Source organism: Dreissena polymorpha, chromosome 4 (assembly GCF_020536995.1).
Source record: "Dreissena polymorpha isolate Duluth1 chromosome 4, UMN_Dpol_1.0, whole genome shotgun sequence".
Taxonomy (NCBI): domain Eukaryota; kingdom Metazoa; phylum Mollusca; class Bivalvia; order Myida; family Dreissenidae; genus Dreissena; species Dreissena polymorpha.
The window spans coordinates 136950332-136967400 of NC_068358.1; the positions used below are offsets into that span (position 1 = coordinate 136950332).

At 36.2% G+C, this 17069-nt stretch overlaps 1 protein-coding gene across 2 annotated transcripts in view; it reads right to left on the reverse strand.

Annotated features, from left to right (window-relative positions):
- The window catches only part of LOC127876772 (nicotinamidase-like), a 65646-nt gene that overhangs the window by 16945 nt on the left and 31632 nt on the right, over positions 1-17069 (reverse strand). For both annotated transcript variants that reach the window (XM_052422244.1, XM_052422243.1), the window contains one exon: positions 7252-7380. In XM_052422244.1, the coding sequence (XP_052278204.1) occupies positions 7252-7380 (129 nt within the window). The remainder of the gene's footprint in view (positions 1-7251; positions 7381-17069) is intronic.

The following is a 17069-nucleotide window of genomic DNA, read 5'->3' on the forward strand; positions in this document are numbered from 1 at the left end:
CTTTGTTTTATTGCCCAATCAAGCACCGATAATCCAATATCCTGTGTATTACAAACACAAACTTTAGATAAGCACGCGTCGTTTGTAAAAACATTTGAGTGCACATGCCATTAAACATATCAATGTAATTCTCTTATATGATCTCCGAAACAAACATTTACGATATAATGGAAACAAACAACAATAAGAATGAAATCGATTTACACCCAAATCATATTATATCCCTATAGAACGTGTTTATTTTTACGGCATTTATAACGAGTTATTAACACGTTTTCGGAAAATGTCCAAATTAAATACGGTTCTAAAATAGCAGTTATTTTAGGACATTACGAAATGCCCGAAGCGCGCACATCCCGGAACTTGATTTACACATGTCAAATGGTAAACCCTCGTCTTGATTGGTCGCCAATTGCATCATAACTTTAAATAGCAACATTACCGGATGTTTACTCGCCATTTTAGAAAAATGATGAACGTAGGTGTATATGCATTTCTGTTACACTTAAAACGTCATTTTAAGCATTTAAATAGCAAATTAAATCGTGCCTCGTAAAAACGCGTATATGTCAGGTAATAGATAGGGTAGTAGAAATGCGTAGATAACAGGGAATTGATACAGGCGTAGATATGCGTATTTGACAGGGAATAGATAGGGTCGTAGAAACGCGTACCTGTCAAGGAAAGGGATTATTGGGATGAATCTTCTGACATGTTTTGTGAAGATCAGACAATAAATGTGGCCTCTAGAGTGTTAACAAGATTTTACTATAGCCATATATAGCCATATAAGGAAAAATGACCTGCCCCTTGGCAGCCATGTTTTTCAAGCAAACGTAACAATTTTCGAACTCATCCAAGATATTATTGAAACCAATGTTCTGACTAAATTTCATGAAGATTGGACAATAAATGTGGCCTCTAGAGAGTTAACATGGCAAATGTTGACGCCGCACAACGCACAACGGACGACGGACAAAAAGCGATCACAAAAGGTAAGCTAAAAAAATGCTGGCCTAAATTGCAAAAGAGACATGATTTTGCTAAAATGCAGATCAGAGTTGTGGCCCTTGGTCTGTCACCATAGTAACCACCAAGCCATACATTGATATTTAATTGAATACACTGCAACTCTAATATATCGCTGTTGAAGGGGTCCAAAGATCGCGACCTTGATATATCCGGCGCGCGATATAAATTGTAAGGTTATGTATGCATGTATATGTATGCATTAGCATCGTTATGCAATCTCAAAACACACTATTTACCTACCTTATCCAATTATGTGTTATATCCATATGTTATTCATTGGTATAACACAAAACATTATTCCTTGTGAGTATTTTCAAATGCATATAATTAAATTTGTAACCCGAAAAACATTGCCGAGTTGTATTGTTCAAGAAAGCATGCACAAATTAGACCAATGTACAAAATGACGTCATTCATTCTCATGAAAAGCATGGAAAGCATGGGTTTTAATAGTAGTTCATTTTGACAAACTGAGGGATCTTTACCTCTTAATTAAAAGCATGTAGTTTACACTGTATATAACGCACACAGATTGTTGAGATAGGTCAGTATTGACGTGTGACATTTACAATTATAATTGTGAACACCTTCATGTGTGCACTGGTGCGTTTCGGCAGTTCAAAATTAATTCAATACAGAATGGTAACACCCGAAATGACCTGTGATGTTTGACAAGAGGGGCCATTGTTTATTGCAGTACACAGGTGTTAAAGTGATGTACAATGTAAGCAAACAATCTGGTCAAAACTGGATTATGAATGTTGGATTAAAGTTGGTGAAAAAAGGGAAAAATACTAGCTTGAAACGGATTTTAATTCATCAAATTCTCAGATGAAAACATTTTATTTGGGGATTATGCTTGTCAGATTTTTGGGAGCCATAGCCGATTCGCGATATTTTGGACAACGCGATATAACGGACCATGATATATTGGAGTTGCAGTGTATTTTAGTAAACATAGACACAATGAGTTATTGCCTGCAAACTTTATCCTGAACTTTCAAGTACAACAAGACTCGTGTCCATAGGGCTGAACGGCTGATCACGGATATATATCTTAACTGTTACTAGTTATGAAGTGCATGTAATATTACATTTTATTTCAATGTCAGGGCTGATACAGAGATATGAAGATGTTGCATGCACCCTCAATTTTCTACATACAAAAAGGGGCATAATTCATCAAAATTGCAAGTAAGAGTTAAAGGCCTTGCTTAGCAACCACACATTCCAAACAAAGTCTGAAGTTTCAATTTAATATCTATATCAGCTACAGAGATATATTTACCTATTTAAATGCAGTTGATGCATGCAAACCTAAATCCATACTTTAACCACACTTTTTAAATACAAAGGGGGCATAATGCTGCTTCAAAGCTGTTAAAAGTTATAGGTCTTGGTCAGTGAATGTTGATAAAGCCCCAGAACACATATGAAAAGTTTTATTTCAATTTCAGTAGATAATATATAGTACCTGCACACTAAAATGTAAAACCTGAATATTCCAGGGGTCATAACAGGACCAGATTGCCAATCCTGAAAACAAGCCAGGGGTCTGGCTCTGCAGGCCACCAGCGGGGCCAAGGGGCAGCGCCTTTGTCAGGGGGATAAAGGGGGGCTAAGTCCCCCGGACAAAAATTGATTTAAATCATTTTCAGACCCTTCTAGATTGCATTTCCAAGCAGTTTTAAATGCATTTTATTATAGCAAAAGAAAGATTTTTTTCCAAGAATTTACATATATTTTTCAGCATAATATTATACTACATTAACCAAATATTTAAAAAAAAATCAATACAGGAAAAATTGAAATAAAAAAATAATCATTAAAAAGTACAACCTTAGCCCATAATATAAACAGCACTAAATAATATCACATCAATATATATAATATTAACGATTTCCACCTAAAAACTGATGCTGTTACAAGAAAACGTAATCATAAATTATTCGTCAAGTGGCTAAATTTACCACCCCCCACACACCTGTTCACGCAAAGTAAGATTCACGGTTGTTTTCCTTTGTTCCAATGTCACAGTTTATCAAATTAATCGTTTATGTAAAGAAACAATAAAAATATAAAAAAGTAATTACGTTTATAAGCTTCTAAACATAGGTTACGTGGTCAAAATTTGCCTTAAAACTTGGGATTTTTTCGTTGTTACTCCATGTTTATAAACGCATTGTTTATTGGAATTCCAGGGATTTCAATAGACGCAGAATCCTGCGTTTTGACGCGAGCAAATTAAAAATGACTCGTTTTTGACGCAACCCTTTTTTCTGCCGTGCGTCATTTTGACGCATCAAAAATTTGACCCGTGCGTCAGTCAGTTAACATCTCAAGTTCCATGGTAATAAATCCCGCTGTGCTCCGTATTGAAAGTAATGTTTCAGTATTCGAAACTCTGTCTATAATAGAGGGTGTTGTTTATCTTATCTCATCTCTTCCAATACACGTGTCACCGTCTAAATAGTGCGTGCGCACTAACTGGGTAATTAGCAGCAGTGATTACGTGATGATTGATTGACCATCCGATAATTGCAGTTGTTTTTTTTGCAGACGGCACGATAAAAGAAAGTCGCAAAAGTAATTAAAGAAAAAACACAATTGATCTAAGGTCTAATAATTACGTAGATCCACTAGTCCAGCGAGTTTTGTCATTTGTTATTCCACCGATAATTACGAGTAACACCCGTCTTATATTAACTGGAATCTCAGTTAATTTTTTATACTAACAAGTCATAATGCTACACATAAAAATTGAGAAAACACATTTCCTCGATTAGATGTAAATTACCCGAGTAGAATTAAATTGCAACGTCATGACCTTCGACATTGTAAATGGCCGACGAAACATTTAACCCGGGTTCAATTCAAAGCTGGCGATTCAAATTGCAAGTTATTGTGATTCAATAATGGAGAAAGCATTAAATGGATTTAACAAACATTTGATAAGGTTTGTTAAACCAGATAACAACAAGAAAAATTTGGATTATTAAAGAATAACTACTACGAGTAAGAAATTCTTAAGTGTACATATTTCGGACATGTATAGTATTCGGATAAACAGTAATAGATATACTAGATGTTCCATGCATTTAAAATTTTAAATTGTGTTTTGTTTGAAAAGCTATCATAGGGATGATGATGATAATATAATGACGATAAATATGTGATGAAAACGTGCTACGGGTACATATATTTAAATTACTTAAATGTGTTAAAAGTCTTAAATGTGTTATAATATTAATAAGGAAGTATATTTTAATGTGCCAATTCATTAAAATATTTTGTGTTATGTATCATGGCATGGTATTGTTATTTAATAAAGCAGTAAAACTTTTTAAGATATTGTGTTACTCATAGAGCATATTTTATCTAAACAATTGAATAATACAGACAAAAACACAATAAACGCGCTTCAAAATTGACCCCAATATTTTTCAATTTGACTCTTCAAAATTTCAGTCCAGGGGTCATTGACTCCTGGTTTTTAAAATCTATTGAAATCCCTGGAATTCACAGGATAAATACTAATGTGTCTTGTTCTGATAAAACAGGGCATAATACATGTGCGTAAAGTGTCGTCCCAGATTAGCCTGTGCAGTCCGCACAGGCTAATCAGGGACGACACTTTCCGCCTAAACTTGATTTTCGGTAAGGAGACTACACAGGCTAATCTGGGACAACACTTTAGGCACATGAATTAAGCCCAGTTTTCTCAGAACACGACACAAATAAATTTTATGATATCAGCGCAGGAGTTATCTTCTGTAGAACCGAAATAAACCAAGAATCACTCCTTACCCCCACCCCCCCCCAACAAACTCGAATTTTTATTGATCTCAAAAGTGACCCTGGTGCCTTGAAATCCAGATTTCCGGATCAATCCGGCATATTACAACCCCTGATATTCTAAATGCAAAAAGGACAACAATTCTGCTAAATTGAAAGTCAAGAGTTATGGAACTTGGTCAATGACCTCACACAATAAACCTGATTTTTTTAGAAGTTTCAATTAAATACCTGCAGTAGAAACAGTGATATGGAGACGTTCATGTTAACCAGAGCATTACGTCTGCATGATGCAGACACATAGGTGAGAAATATAGCTCGAATTTTTCAGGACACAGTAGCGCTAAATTTTTTGTTAAATAACAAAAAGTTAGCTTTAATACTGTAGACTGAGACTCCATGCCACATTAAGTATGAACTTTAAATACCAGCCCATGAAAATGTTTTTTACATAAAAGCTTTGAAATAAACTCCAACTATAACAATGCATTGTCCATGCCACAGTAAGCAAAAACCAAATATGTTATGAAAATTAATGTTATATTTCATTAAACTTTGAAATTCATTGCATAAATTTCAGAGACCACAAGAAACCAATGAGCCACGTCATTCAAAAATTGATTGCATGCCACATGAAGCAAGCTAGCTCCAGGCCAGTGTATCTCCAGACCAGCCAGCGCCTTTGCTTAGTCTGGTCAGGAGCTACCCTAAACTCTAATGAGAAAACTTTCATGCAGCGCTTCTGTTAGTGGACATCCGGGAGTAAATTACGCCCGAAAACCGCAGTGGTATGTTCATTATGCAAATGGTGGAAGTCCCTTGGACGCCTGATAATCAGCATGTACGCTATTTTCTAATACACAACACGTACAAATGTCAACAGTAAATCGGGTTATTCAGACCGTTAACTCCGCCCATGAGCTACTGTTTTCAATGAATTTCTCAGCGAGTGGCCAATATTGATTTTTCCAGCTGTCAATCAAAGTCGTCTTGGTAAGCGCATCAGCCAATCAGCGCTCAGGCAGCTGAATACACGCCGACCCCACGTGAAGCTGTATATGAAGTATTTATTCAGCAATCAAATATTTGAGTCCACGCTTTCCCCGAGGAAGAATGACATGACGTTGTACATGAAGTCTAATTTTCGCATGATTTTCATCTGTAAACGAAATACACGAGAAATATTTATTTGTTGCTAGAATTTTCGTAACTTTCCGTGAATAATAAAATCCTGAATTTTTCGGATAACACGTTTCATTATACGCATTTGAAAATAAGCAGTCTGCAAAATTAACCCATCGCCTGATCGCCAATGCGGTTAAATCTCGGCTCTGGCGATAGCAAAAATCTGAAAAGACAGTTTGGAAATAAACCGACAAACAATTAATTCACGAAAATTCGTTCGCATGTGCGATGATTTGAGAACAAAGTCGGCATTTCGGAAATGTTCGTTCGGTACCGATTTTCCCCGGTATTTTATTTATTTATTTCCGATTTGTTAGCAGATGGTACGGACATGAACTGCAATTGACGAAAAATCTTTGCTAGTTTCCAAAAATCTTAAAAGTCAATGTCCGCCATCTTGAAAATTATTTTTGGAAGTGTCGATTAGCAAATTAAGTAGTGCAAGAGCATATTGTAAAGCAATATGTTAACCAAATTATATATTGATTACGTATTTAATGAGTAATTGGTTTTCATTTTCTGCAGTCAAACGATATGCACATATTATCTCATGCGCAAAACACGTACATTTTTTTTTTCGGACAGTCGTTTTCGGATAAAGTATTTGTCGTCGATCATTATTTACATGTAACTGTTACATTTTAAATTCAGTCGTTGATTTGTCATAATTACTAAATATGAACAGTGCTCTATGTTCTCAAATCGCGTCACGTGATTAACGCATGTTCAATGGGAATTCCCCCATCCCAGTCGTTTTACGATAAAGTATTTGTAGTCGATCATAATTTACATGTAATTGTTACATTTTAAATTCAGTCGTTCATTTGTCATAATTACTAAATATGAACAGTGCTCTATGCTCTCAAATCGCGTCACGTGATTAAGGCATGTTCAATGGGAATTCCCCCATCCCACAATTCAACTTGCTGAAATGGCGGACGATAGCGGACATCAATATTGTCCGTATTTTGGTTTTGAAAATAGAAATCGTAATAATACTGGATTATCCGGTAATGGATAGAGTTGGAACATGTACGTATATTAAAAATTCTAAAATAAAATTGGGACTTCAATATTTATAATTTTTTATGTCTGGGACGTCCAAAATTTTAGGCTTGGAAGTCAGAACTTCCAACTTTTAAAAGCTAACGGAAACGCCGCTTTCATGACTATCCTGTAACTCCTGTCTAGACTGTGCAACTGCACATGGTCCATTTTCACATGATGCGACATTAATACCTTTAAATCTGGATGCAGTTCAGAGCCCCATGTGTTGGTGACACAGTGCTTTGGCCACAGCTTCTGTTCAGTTCTTGGGGGACCGTCAAATTCCACAACATCATACACCTTGGCATCTTCTGCTTTCACCTGAATACATTCATGTTAGCATAAACAAATAATCAAAAAAGCAACACAAAATCTTGCCAACAAGATTTGACCATGTATTTTATTAAACATAATGAAAGAAGCAAACTATGAACTTTAAGGTCTTTAAAGTTTTTAGGATCAGTAAAAAAGTATGTCAGACTACAGCATTCAAAAACAAGAGCACCGCCTTGTGGTTGCAGACCGCTCATCTATTTTTCTTTTTAAAGGTGAAGGTACCTATCCCAATTTCAATCATTAATGAGGGAGCGGTGGAGTGGAGAGGGTGTATAGTGTGGGGGTGTGGTCATTTATTACATTATCTTCAAAAAATGAAAACAAAATGCTACAAAAAAAAAATATTTTTTTTTGTTGGGGGGGGGGGGGGGGATTCTTGACGGTATTTCAAAAATAAAATAATAAAATAAATATTTGTGTTTTTAACCGTTTCAAAAAAATAAAAATTTTAGGGATGGGGGGGAGGGTTGGGGCGGGGTATAGTGGGACGGCGGTTTGGTGGTCATTTATTAGATGATCTTTAAAAAAAAATATAAAAAATGGGGGGGGGATTCGGGGGGGGGGGGGGCATGGGGGATGGTTTGGGAGAAGTCTATTGTGGTATGTCAGGTAAGAGTTATTTTGTCAAGGTATCAATCAAATCTAATCATAAATAAAGAAGTTATGGCAATTTTAGCAAAATTTAATTATTTGACCTTGAGAAAGGTAAAATTCAACTTGCCAGGTACAGTACCCTCATGATAGCATGAAAGTATTTGAAGTTTGAAAGCAATAGCCTTGATATTTCAGAAGTAAAGTGGATCTAAACACAAAATTTAACCATATATTCAAAGTTACTAAGTCAAAAAAGGGCCATAATTCTGTTAAAATGACAACCAGAGTTATGCAACTTGTCCTTTACTGTCCCCTTATGATAGTTTGTGAGTGTTCCAAGTATGAAAGCAATATCTATGATACTTTAGGGGTAAAGTGGACCAAAACACAAAACTTAACCAAATTTTCAATTTTCTATGTATAAAGGGCCCATAATTCCGTCAAAATGCCAGTCAGAGTTACATAACTTTGCCTGCACAGCCCCCTTATGATAGTTAGTAAGTGTTGCAAGTATGAAAGCAATAGCTTGGATACTTTAGGAATAGTGGACCTAAACACAAAACCTAACCAAAATTTTCAATTTTCTAAGTATAAAAAGGGCACATAATTCTGTCAAAATGCGAGTCAGAGTTACATAACTTTGCCTGCACAGTCCCCTTATGCTAGATAGTAAGTGTTGCAAGTATGAAAGCAATAGCTTTGATACTTAAGGAATAAAATGGACCTAAACACAAAACTTAACCAAAATTATCAATTTTCTAAGTATAACAAGAGGGCCTGTAAGGCCCAAAGTCGCTCACCTGAGATAAAAAGAAATGACCTGTTCTTTGCAACCCAAGATATCAATGAAACACAATAATGTTCTAACCAAGTTTCATGAAGAATGAACAACAAATGGCCCCCTGGCGGCCATGTTTTTTTTTAACAGACCTGAACCATTTTTAAACTCTTCCAAGATATGTCCAAATTTCATGAAGATAATGTGTCTTCTGGACTGTTCACATGTTTTCACTTTATATATATAAAGAAAACTGCCCCACCACCTGGTGCCCATGTTTTTCCACTTATCACGACCATTTTCAAACTTGTCCGAGACATCCACATAGCTAATGTTTTGACAAAATTTCATGATGATTAAGCAAAAAATGTGACTTCTAGAGTGTTCACAAGCTTTTTTACTGTATTAACATAAGGAAAAAGACCCCCCAAACCATTTTTCGAACTCAACTGTCGTATCCAGGTGTGGTATTGCGGTCTCGTTTGCTTTTGCAAGTGAACCGGTCACGGGATGGTTACGGGTTATGTTACTTTGTGAGCACTTATGTAATGCGGAAACATTTATTCGACAAACGCTTTTTTCTGGTCAGGATGACACCGCTGATCTCTTGTCCAAAAGATTTGATATTTCGGAAACTTTATGTTCAAGAATTTTTCTTGCATGGCTGAGGGCATCATTCGAAGTCTTAAAGTCTATGGTGTACATACCGAAGAGTCTTTAATTGCCTCTAAACCCCAAAGATTCCGGAAATTTCCAGATCTGCACTCAATTATAGACTGTACTGAATTATTTATTGAAACGCCCAAAGACCCTCATCTCCAGAGCGCAACTTGGAGCAACTACAAAAACCATAACACGATGAAAATTCTTGTCGCGTGTGCTCCTCATAGTGAAATTGTGTTTGCTTCGCCTACATGTACATACCTCGGTAGAATTTCAGATAAGGCTCTTACATTAGACTGTGGGTATTTGGACATGTTGCCTACAAACTCCATGATAATGGCAGATAAAGGATTCAACATCACTATGGAATGCATGCAACAAAACATAAGTTTGCATAAGCCACCAGGCAAGTGTGGAAATTCTCAGAAGTCAAGTGCTTGTGTACAAAAAACTAAACAAATCGCAAATCACCGAATTTTAATTGAGCAGGTAATCAGGAGATTAAAAACATTTCGTATACTGGCAAATGAAATTCCAATTTCACTTGTGGATCACACAGATGAAATGGTGATGGTCTGCTCTGCCCTATGCAATATAAGGGTACCAATATACCAATCGTAGTTGGAAGATACATGTACATGGTTGTCATCACTGGATAGTTTCCATAAACTGTAAACTGGTGTACAGAATTTGTTTGTGTTGTTTTTGAAATGCAATTTTATTATGGGCATGGAATGCATAAATGTCGGTTACATTTTTATGCTCCCCGAAATAAAATTTCGGCAGAGCATATAGTTGCCAGTTTGTCTTTCCTTACTCACTTTCTTATGTCACACTTTTGCTACCGTTTCTCATAGCGCCTTCAATACTTTACCAATCGCTTTCATATTTGGCATGTAGGTACCTTGCATGGACCTTCACCTTGTGATGAGGTTTGAGGTCACTGGGGTCAAGGTCACCGAGGCTAATAATAGACTTCCTTATGTCACACTTTTGCTACTGTTTCTTATAGCGCATTCAATACTTTACCAATCGCTTTCATGTTTGGCATGTAGGTACCTTGCATGGACCTCTATCTTTTGATGAGGTTTGAAGTCACTGGGGTAAAGGTCAAGGTCACCGAGGCTAATAATAGATTTTTTTAGGTGTTTATTAACACATACATTGACAAAGCGCATCATTGGGGAGCATCCATCAATTTCACTGATATTCTTGTCTTATATCAGATATTGAAGTGCAGAATATGTATTTGGCAATTACAGGTTTTTAAAACTTACTTGTTCAACTTGCATGATTTTTAAAGTTCTGTTATTTCAAAATATTGCATCATTGTAAGCAAAAATAATCATTGTATGTAAAAATAAATGGTTATTACAGCTAAATGTTTTTTGTTTGTTTACATTTCATGCTTTGAATTCTTAAATTTTTATGAGACTGTTTAGGCAACTCTTAAGCGTTTCAATGCACTGAAAAATTCTTTATCATTAATTTATATCTATAACGTTGGATATACAAGAACATTTACTAAGTAACCAAATAATACTTTTTGTTTCATGATATGACAGCACAATTATAAAACAGAACTATTAAGACACATATTCATTCAACCAACTTATGCATATTTAAGAACTGATCGCATGAATTTATCTGTTGACGATCCAGTTATCTCATGTAGTGAATGCGCATTAATCATCAGATTTAGCGCACATTTTCACCTTGGATAATATTAACAAAACTTCTTTGTGACGAGGTAAACTAATTTGGGAATTTATCAGTCATCAAATATCTTTAATATTAAATTAAGGTTCCGTATGTATTACATTGAATTCTGATGTTCAAAATAGATAGTTGCTTATAGAGCAATAATTTTAATAAATATGTAATTTTCAAGTAAGCATATCATACTCTTTAAACTTTTGGAAGTTACATGTATGTAAGGAGCTTTGTTAATATCACCCCTGTTAATGAACATTATGTAGGTATATACCCTAGTCAATGGTATTGACTGTATTATACAGTCGGAAAAAAAGTGACAACAGCAAACATGTTTAACAGTTTAATGCTGTGGTACTCATAGAAATGCAAATAACACATACAGCGTAATAAAAAACAATTGAAAATAACAACAACAACAATGTACTCATTAAGGACCCAAAGGCTTACCAGTGTAACGTCAATTGCGCATGATATTGTATCACTGCCTTCTTCATTTTATTTGCAGAGCTTACTCTGCCTTTTGCCAAGTTTGCCAAAGGCTTAGATTTGGTTAAAGAAAATTCTATTTGGTAAAAACTTAGTGAGTATAAATATTCATACAATAACCAAAAATGTAGGTATTTCCAGTGTAAATTAAAATTTGGCTACAGACAATAATGAGCCAGGGTTAGCCCTGTTGGGCTGTGTTATTTACATTATACATACATATTTACATGTGCTATTTGCATCTTGGGCAAAACTATTTGTCGAAATTAACCAACAGTACATCTGTAACATAGGCACATACATAATGCACCCAAACTCCACATGCATCACAATTTACAGAATTCTCTGAGTCACACATTGGTTTATCAATACAGTCCAGTCCACATACACCACAAAGGTAGACAGCGGCACGAGTCTTTTTGACGCACAATCTCCTGCGCTTTCGCGGAGCAGTTTGAATGTTAGATGCACCGGTATTACTTTCCAAAACTGGCTCCAGGGCTTTTCTACATGCTACATGTATCTGTGCCTTGCTGTCCATGTCAAGCTGCCCACTGACATCAATGTATGAAACCTGGCTTGTTGGCATCTGATTTTCTGTGTCAATTTCATCTGTAACACCGGATAAGAGTGCCTTTAACACAAATTTTTTCCAAAACAAACTAACTGCTCTTCAAGAATCAGCCAAAATTGTTCATCAGATGGTACTCTGATACACTCATGGCCATGGTAAGTAAATACAAACAAGTCACAGTGTTTTCGATCCAGGATTTTCATCTGGCCTTGTATTTGTGAATAGTATGGATGATTTGTGTCCAATGATAGAGTACCATTTTCCAATTTCAAATACTTTAAATTGTCAGCAGATGGGGATGTGTTCTTTATTGATTCTGGACATTTTATCACACAAAGCCCCTTGCCACAGCATTCACACTCCGTTTCCAGATCTGCACTGGCAGCAATAAAAGGCTTACTTTGTAACACCGCAAGTCCAGAGTCCTTAGATTTAAACCTCTTATGCTTGCTTTTCATAAGGGTCACGTATGCTTTCTTGGCAACTCGCTCTAAGGCTATTCCGTGTTTCATGGCACTGGTTTGTTTAACTTCAGCCTTGCCCAAGACTGTCTTCAGCAGCGCTGAAGGATCTGCAGAAGGGTCTTTTCTCAGAGTGTCAACACGGGTACTGATCCTTTGAAATATACTTGCAGTTAGTCTGCCATTCCTTTGCTCTTTCCAAACATCTGAAAATGACTGGGCAGTGGTTTCATTTTTCAATGCCTCGCAGTCTTGCTCTGTCAGTTGGAGCTTGTCCATCATGACATTTGACATGTCATCACTTCCATTATTTTTCACCAGCTCTGCAACCTGCATCACAGAAGCTGGTAAATTTGCTTTTTGCACCGCGATTCTTCTGTTTTCCTGTAGAAGCACAAAACAAGAATCCTTTACTTCATCTTTTATTATGTCATACAGGTCCTTTCCAATGTCCTGCCGATTGTTTACTATTTCTACTTGCCGTTTTTTCAGCGGTGTGAATTTTTTCTTCATGTCATGCTCGTAGCTAGCCGAGCTTTGTTCAGTTGGTCCTTTTGAATATTTCCCTTTCGTCCATACTACATCCTTTATTTTCATTGGTTTCAAGTCCGGTCTCTTTTTTGGCACATTCCATGTGGACAGTTTGATGGTTGACGATGTTTGCTTAGCACCAGTCTTTACCTTATATTCAACTCTAAACAGCAGTCCAGCGACATGGTTGCATGCACCAAGCATACCAGCTGTGCACGAGTAATATGCACAGATGATTTCACCGCCAGATCCATTTGCTCCATCTTTTTTCACTATAGCCCACGCATCATAAGCTTTATTGTTCAAAGATTGTGATGGAGTAACTTTAAATTTCAACACACACTTGTCACTATTTGGGCGTTTGTCATGTACAAACACTTCCTGCACCCACTTGCTCTCGAAATACCGGTACGCTTTGCCTTCCTTGTATTCATTTAGAAGTCTACTTAACACATCTTGTGGTGTTGAGCATTTCAAGTGTGCTGAAATGTCAGTAATGTATATGGATGGCCACATTGAAATTCCAGACTTTTCACCTTTCCATCCTGTAGTGAGTGTGAATGGGTCTGGTATGACATCTCCATCAGACAAGACGAGTTTTTTCTTGTATTCCTGGAACAACCGCAATTCAATTTGCTCAGCTTGGTCGTCCACCGGCAATTTCTCTTCCCAAACACAAAAGGCTCTGAAATACCATGAAGCAAAACATTTGAGTATCTTCATGTCAAAATATAAATGATAAAATATAGGCAATTTTATAATATATAATTATATCACACAGGCAATAATAATTATCATCTATCATGTTTTTAACCCATTTATGCCTAGCATCTAGAAAAAAGGCATTGGCAAACAGCGTAGACCAAGATGAGACGCCGCATGATGCGGCATCAGGTCTGCGCTGTTTGCTTAAAGGAATTTCTGTAAGAAATATTAAAGAAATAAATATACAAGACATCCCTAATTTTGGATTTTTTTTTATCCAATTGAGAAGGATGGGAGATTCCACTAGGCATAAATGGGTAAATTTTCAAAGAGATGTACAGACTACGTACAGTACGTAGAAGTGAAATATTGTGATGTCAAAATAACACTAAAATTCAAGATTATTTCTGCAACTTGTACTTGGCGTGTTTATATGCTCATATATTAATGTATATTTGGTCATTCATTAATTTCGGTAACTGAAGTGAGTAAATGTAAGAGAAACAAAACTAGTATAGCTTTTTTGTCAGTAACTTGAAAGGGCAGACACAGACAAACGATCATAAAACGTAATATGTTATGCAATTACTGAACGAGAACAAGCAATTGTATAAGTTCCTTATACCATTAAAATCAATCACCACATCACGTGTCACTCATTATGCATTTCATTTTACGCTATTCATACTTTTTTTATTTTTTATATGATATGCTCATTGATATTTAGCTAAGTCAGTAAGTGTAAAGTATTTTTTGTTTTACCTTGCAGCAAGTTCATCAAATGATCCTGTCACTGGGCGATTTCTTCTTGAGAGGAACACTTTCAATGCATGAATTGACCATAACCTAAATGTCTCCAAGGTCATGTCACTTAAATCATCCATTCTGTAAGTTATTTTTACATTTACTACACTCTAATAACGAAACACAAAGACTTCTCGGATCACTAACTATTACAAATAGCGGCTACTCGGTTTTTTACTCATACATCCGGGCACTTAGAAACTGTCGACAATCGCCCACTTCGAAATTGTTAATCCGTGTATTTGTTCAGGGCAACTCATGCTGGTTTTCTAACTGTATCAGACACTACCTGGCTAATGCCTCGGTCACACTGTCATGAATCAGAGCTACGAATGAGCTACGATTCAATCGGCTACAAATGACTACAAAATTGTCAAACTTCGTAGGCCGCTACGATTTCAGTACGGAGCACAACGAATCTACCATCAAAATGTTGGAAAACAAACAAGGAAAGGTACAGACTGCTACTGATTAATGCGATTTAGTACGGAGCGCCACGAATCAGTACGATCAAACTACGAATCCGCTACGGTCTGGTACGATTAAGTACGATGCTATGCGAATCAGTACGATCTAACTACGGATCCGCTACGGTCTAATACGGGAAAATACGAACTAGAACGGTCCGCTACGAAGCAGTGGGAATTGCGACGGACTGGTACTGACAGGTAGGAACAAACTAAGATTGAACATTGCGCCTACAGCCTCTTGTATTTTCATACACAGAATGCATCCCAAAAAGAGAACATGCAAGCGGCAGCAAAAGTGCGTAACAGAAATACAGGAATCAGCCGTGTCTGGGGAAGAGTCTACCTCCACCGTCCAAAACCAAGAGTCTGGTCGTCTTAAAAGCCAGTCTCTTATCCACCACCTCTTGTTTTATTCTCTGACCTGATAAAGAATGTAATGATTGATGTACAAATATAGATTATGCTTAGGAAAGTATTATTAATTTTGTATTTTATTATGTCGGCTATTTATGTAACAATTATTAAATCACGTAAAAGTAAGACCAAGATTCAAAAGGCATATGAGGCAGACACTTACCTGCAAATAAAAAAATGTATAACTAGTAAGTTCAAATTCTAATATTTTCAAAAAACGTAACCTTAAGCACAAAGCTATACTAGTTATACGATATTGAATCATTATAACCTCTGTGCATATCGTCAAGCAGCTCAACTAAGGACTCTGCATTTTGTGCCATATCAATATCCAAGTGTAACAAATTTATCGTAAACGCAATTTGCTGGCGGTTCATGATTGTGAACTCAACAAATGCAAGTACGGTTGCTTTATAATTTCAATGACGTATTTCAGTAGCAATCTATTGTAGTGGACCGTACATTTCCGTACTGTTTCGTGCTGAATGTAGTACATCGTACAAGATCGTGCAAATTAGCGCCTATCCGTAGTACAATGTACTAGAACCAAGGCTTTCCATAGTATATTCGTGGAATAATCGTAGATAATACGTAGCGTAACCGTACCGCTCCGTAGTTCTTCGTATCAATCAGTAGAAGTCCTTGAAAATCTTTTACGCCTACGAAAAGGTACGGACGACTCCGGTGTCGTTACGAACTAGTACGGATCAGTACGGTTTAGAACTGACTGCTACGGATAGGCTACGGTCGATAAATTTGTAGCAATTTTTTGAACATGTTCAAAATTTGTCAAGAGTTGCTACGGACATCAAAATACTACTACGACTGATCACAGATCAAGTAAGGAGAGCCACAAACCAGTAAGGATAGCTACGAACTGTGCCGAAAAGTATTCGTAGCTCGTTAATAGCTCTGATTCGTGACAGTGTGACCGAGGCATAAGAAAGCTGAGTGGTAACAAACTGATAACAAATGTGACAAAACAATAAGTTCAGAAATTACAACTTAGCCAAAAATGTCATTATACTAGAAAAATATGCATTTTGAAGTATTTACCCTTTAAGTGTTATAAAACCAAGGGGTGAATCAAATTCTAGAGAAGAAGAAAAAATAGATTGGGAAACATGACTCAGCAGGTTAAACAAGGGAGATAGATACTGCAAAATTGTGTACATGTTGTCTTTCTTTCAGCTATCTCTTAGTTGATCGGCTTACAATAAGTAATAATGACTAAAACAGTTATGTTAATTATGAAAATTATGTGTCATGAAAAATTAAATAATACAGTTAATGGTACATAATAATGACATAATAAAACCAAACTTTACTACACAGGAAACAAATGTTTTGACCAAAGTTCATGAAGATTGGGCAACTGAATAAAATAAATAATTTTAAAGAGGTTATGAATTAATGGTGTTATTTAATTTTAAGAATCTATAGATTATTGCAATTTTAATATGCAAAATAGGAAGGAT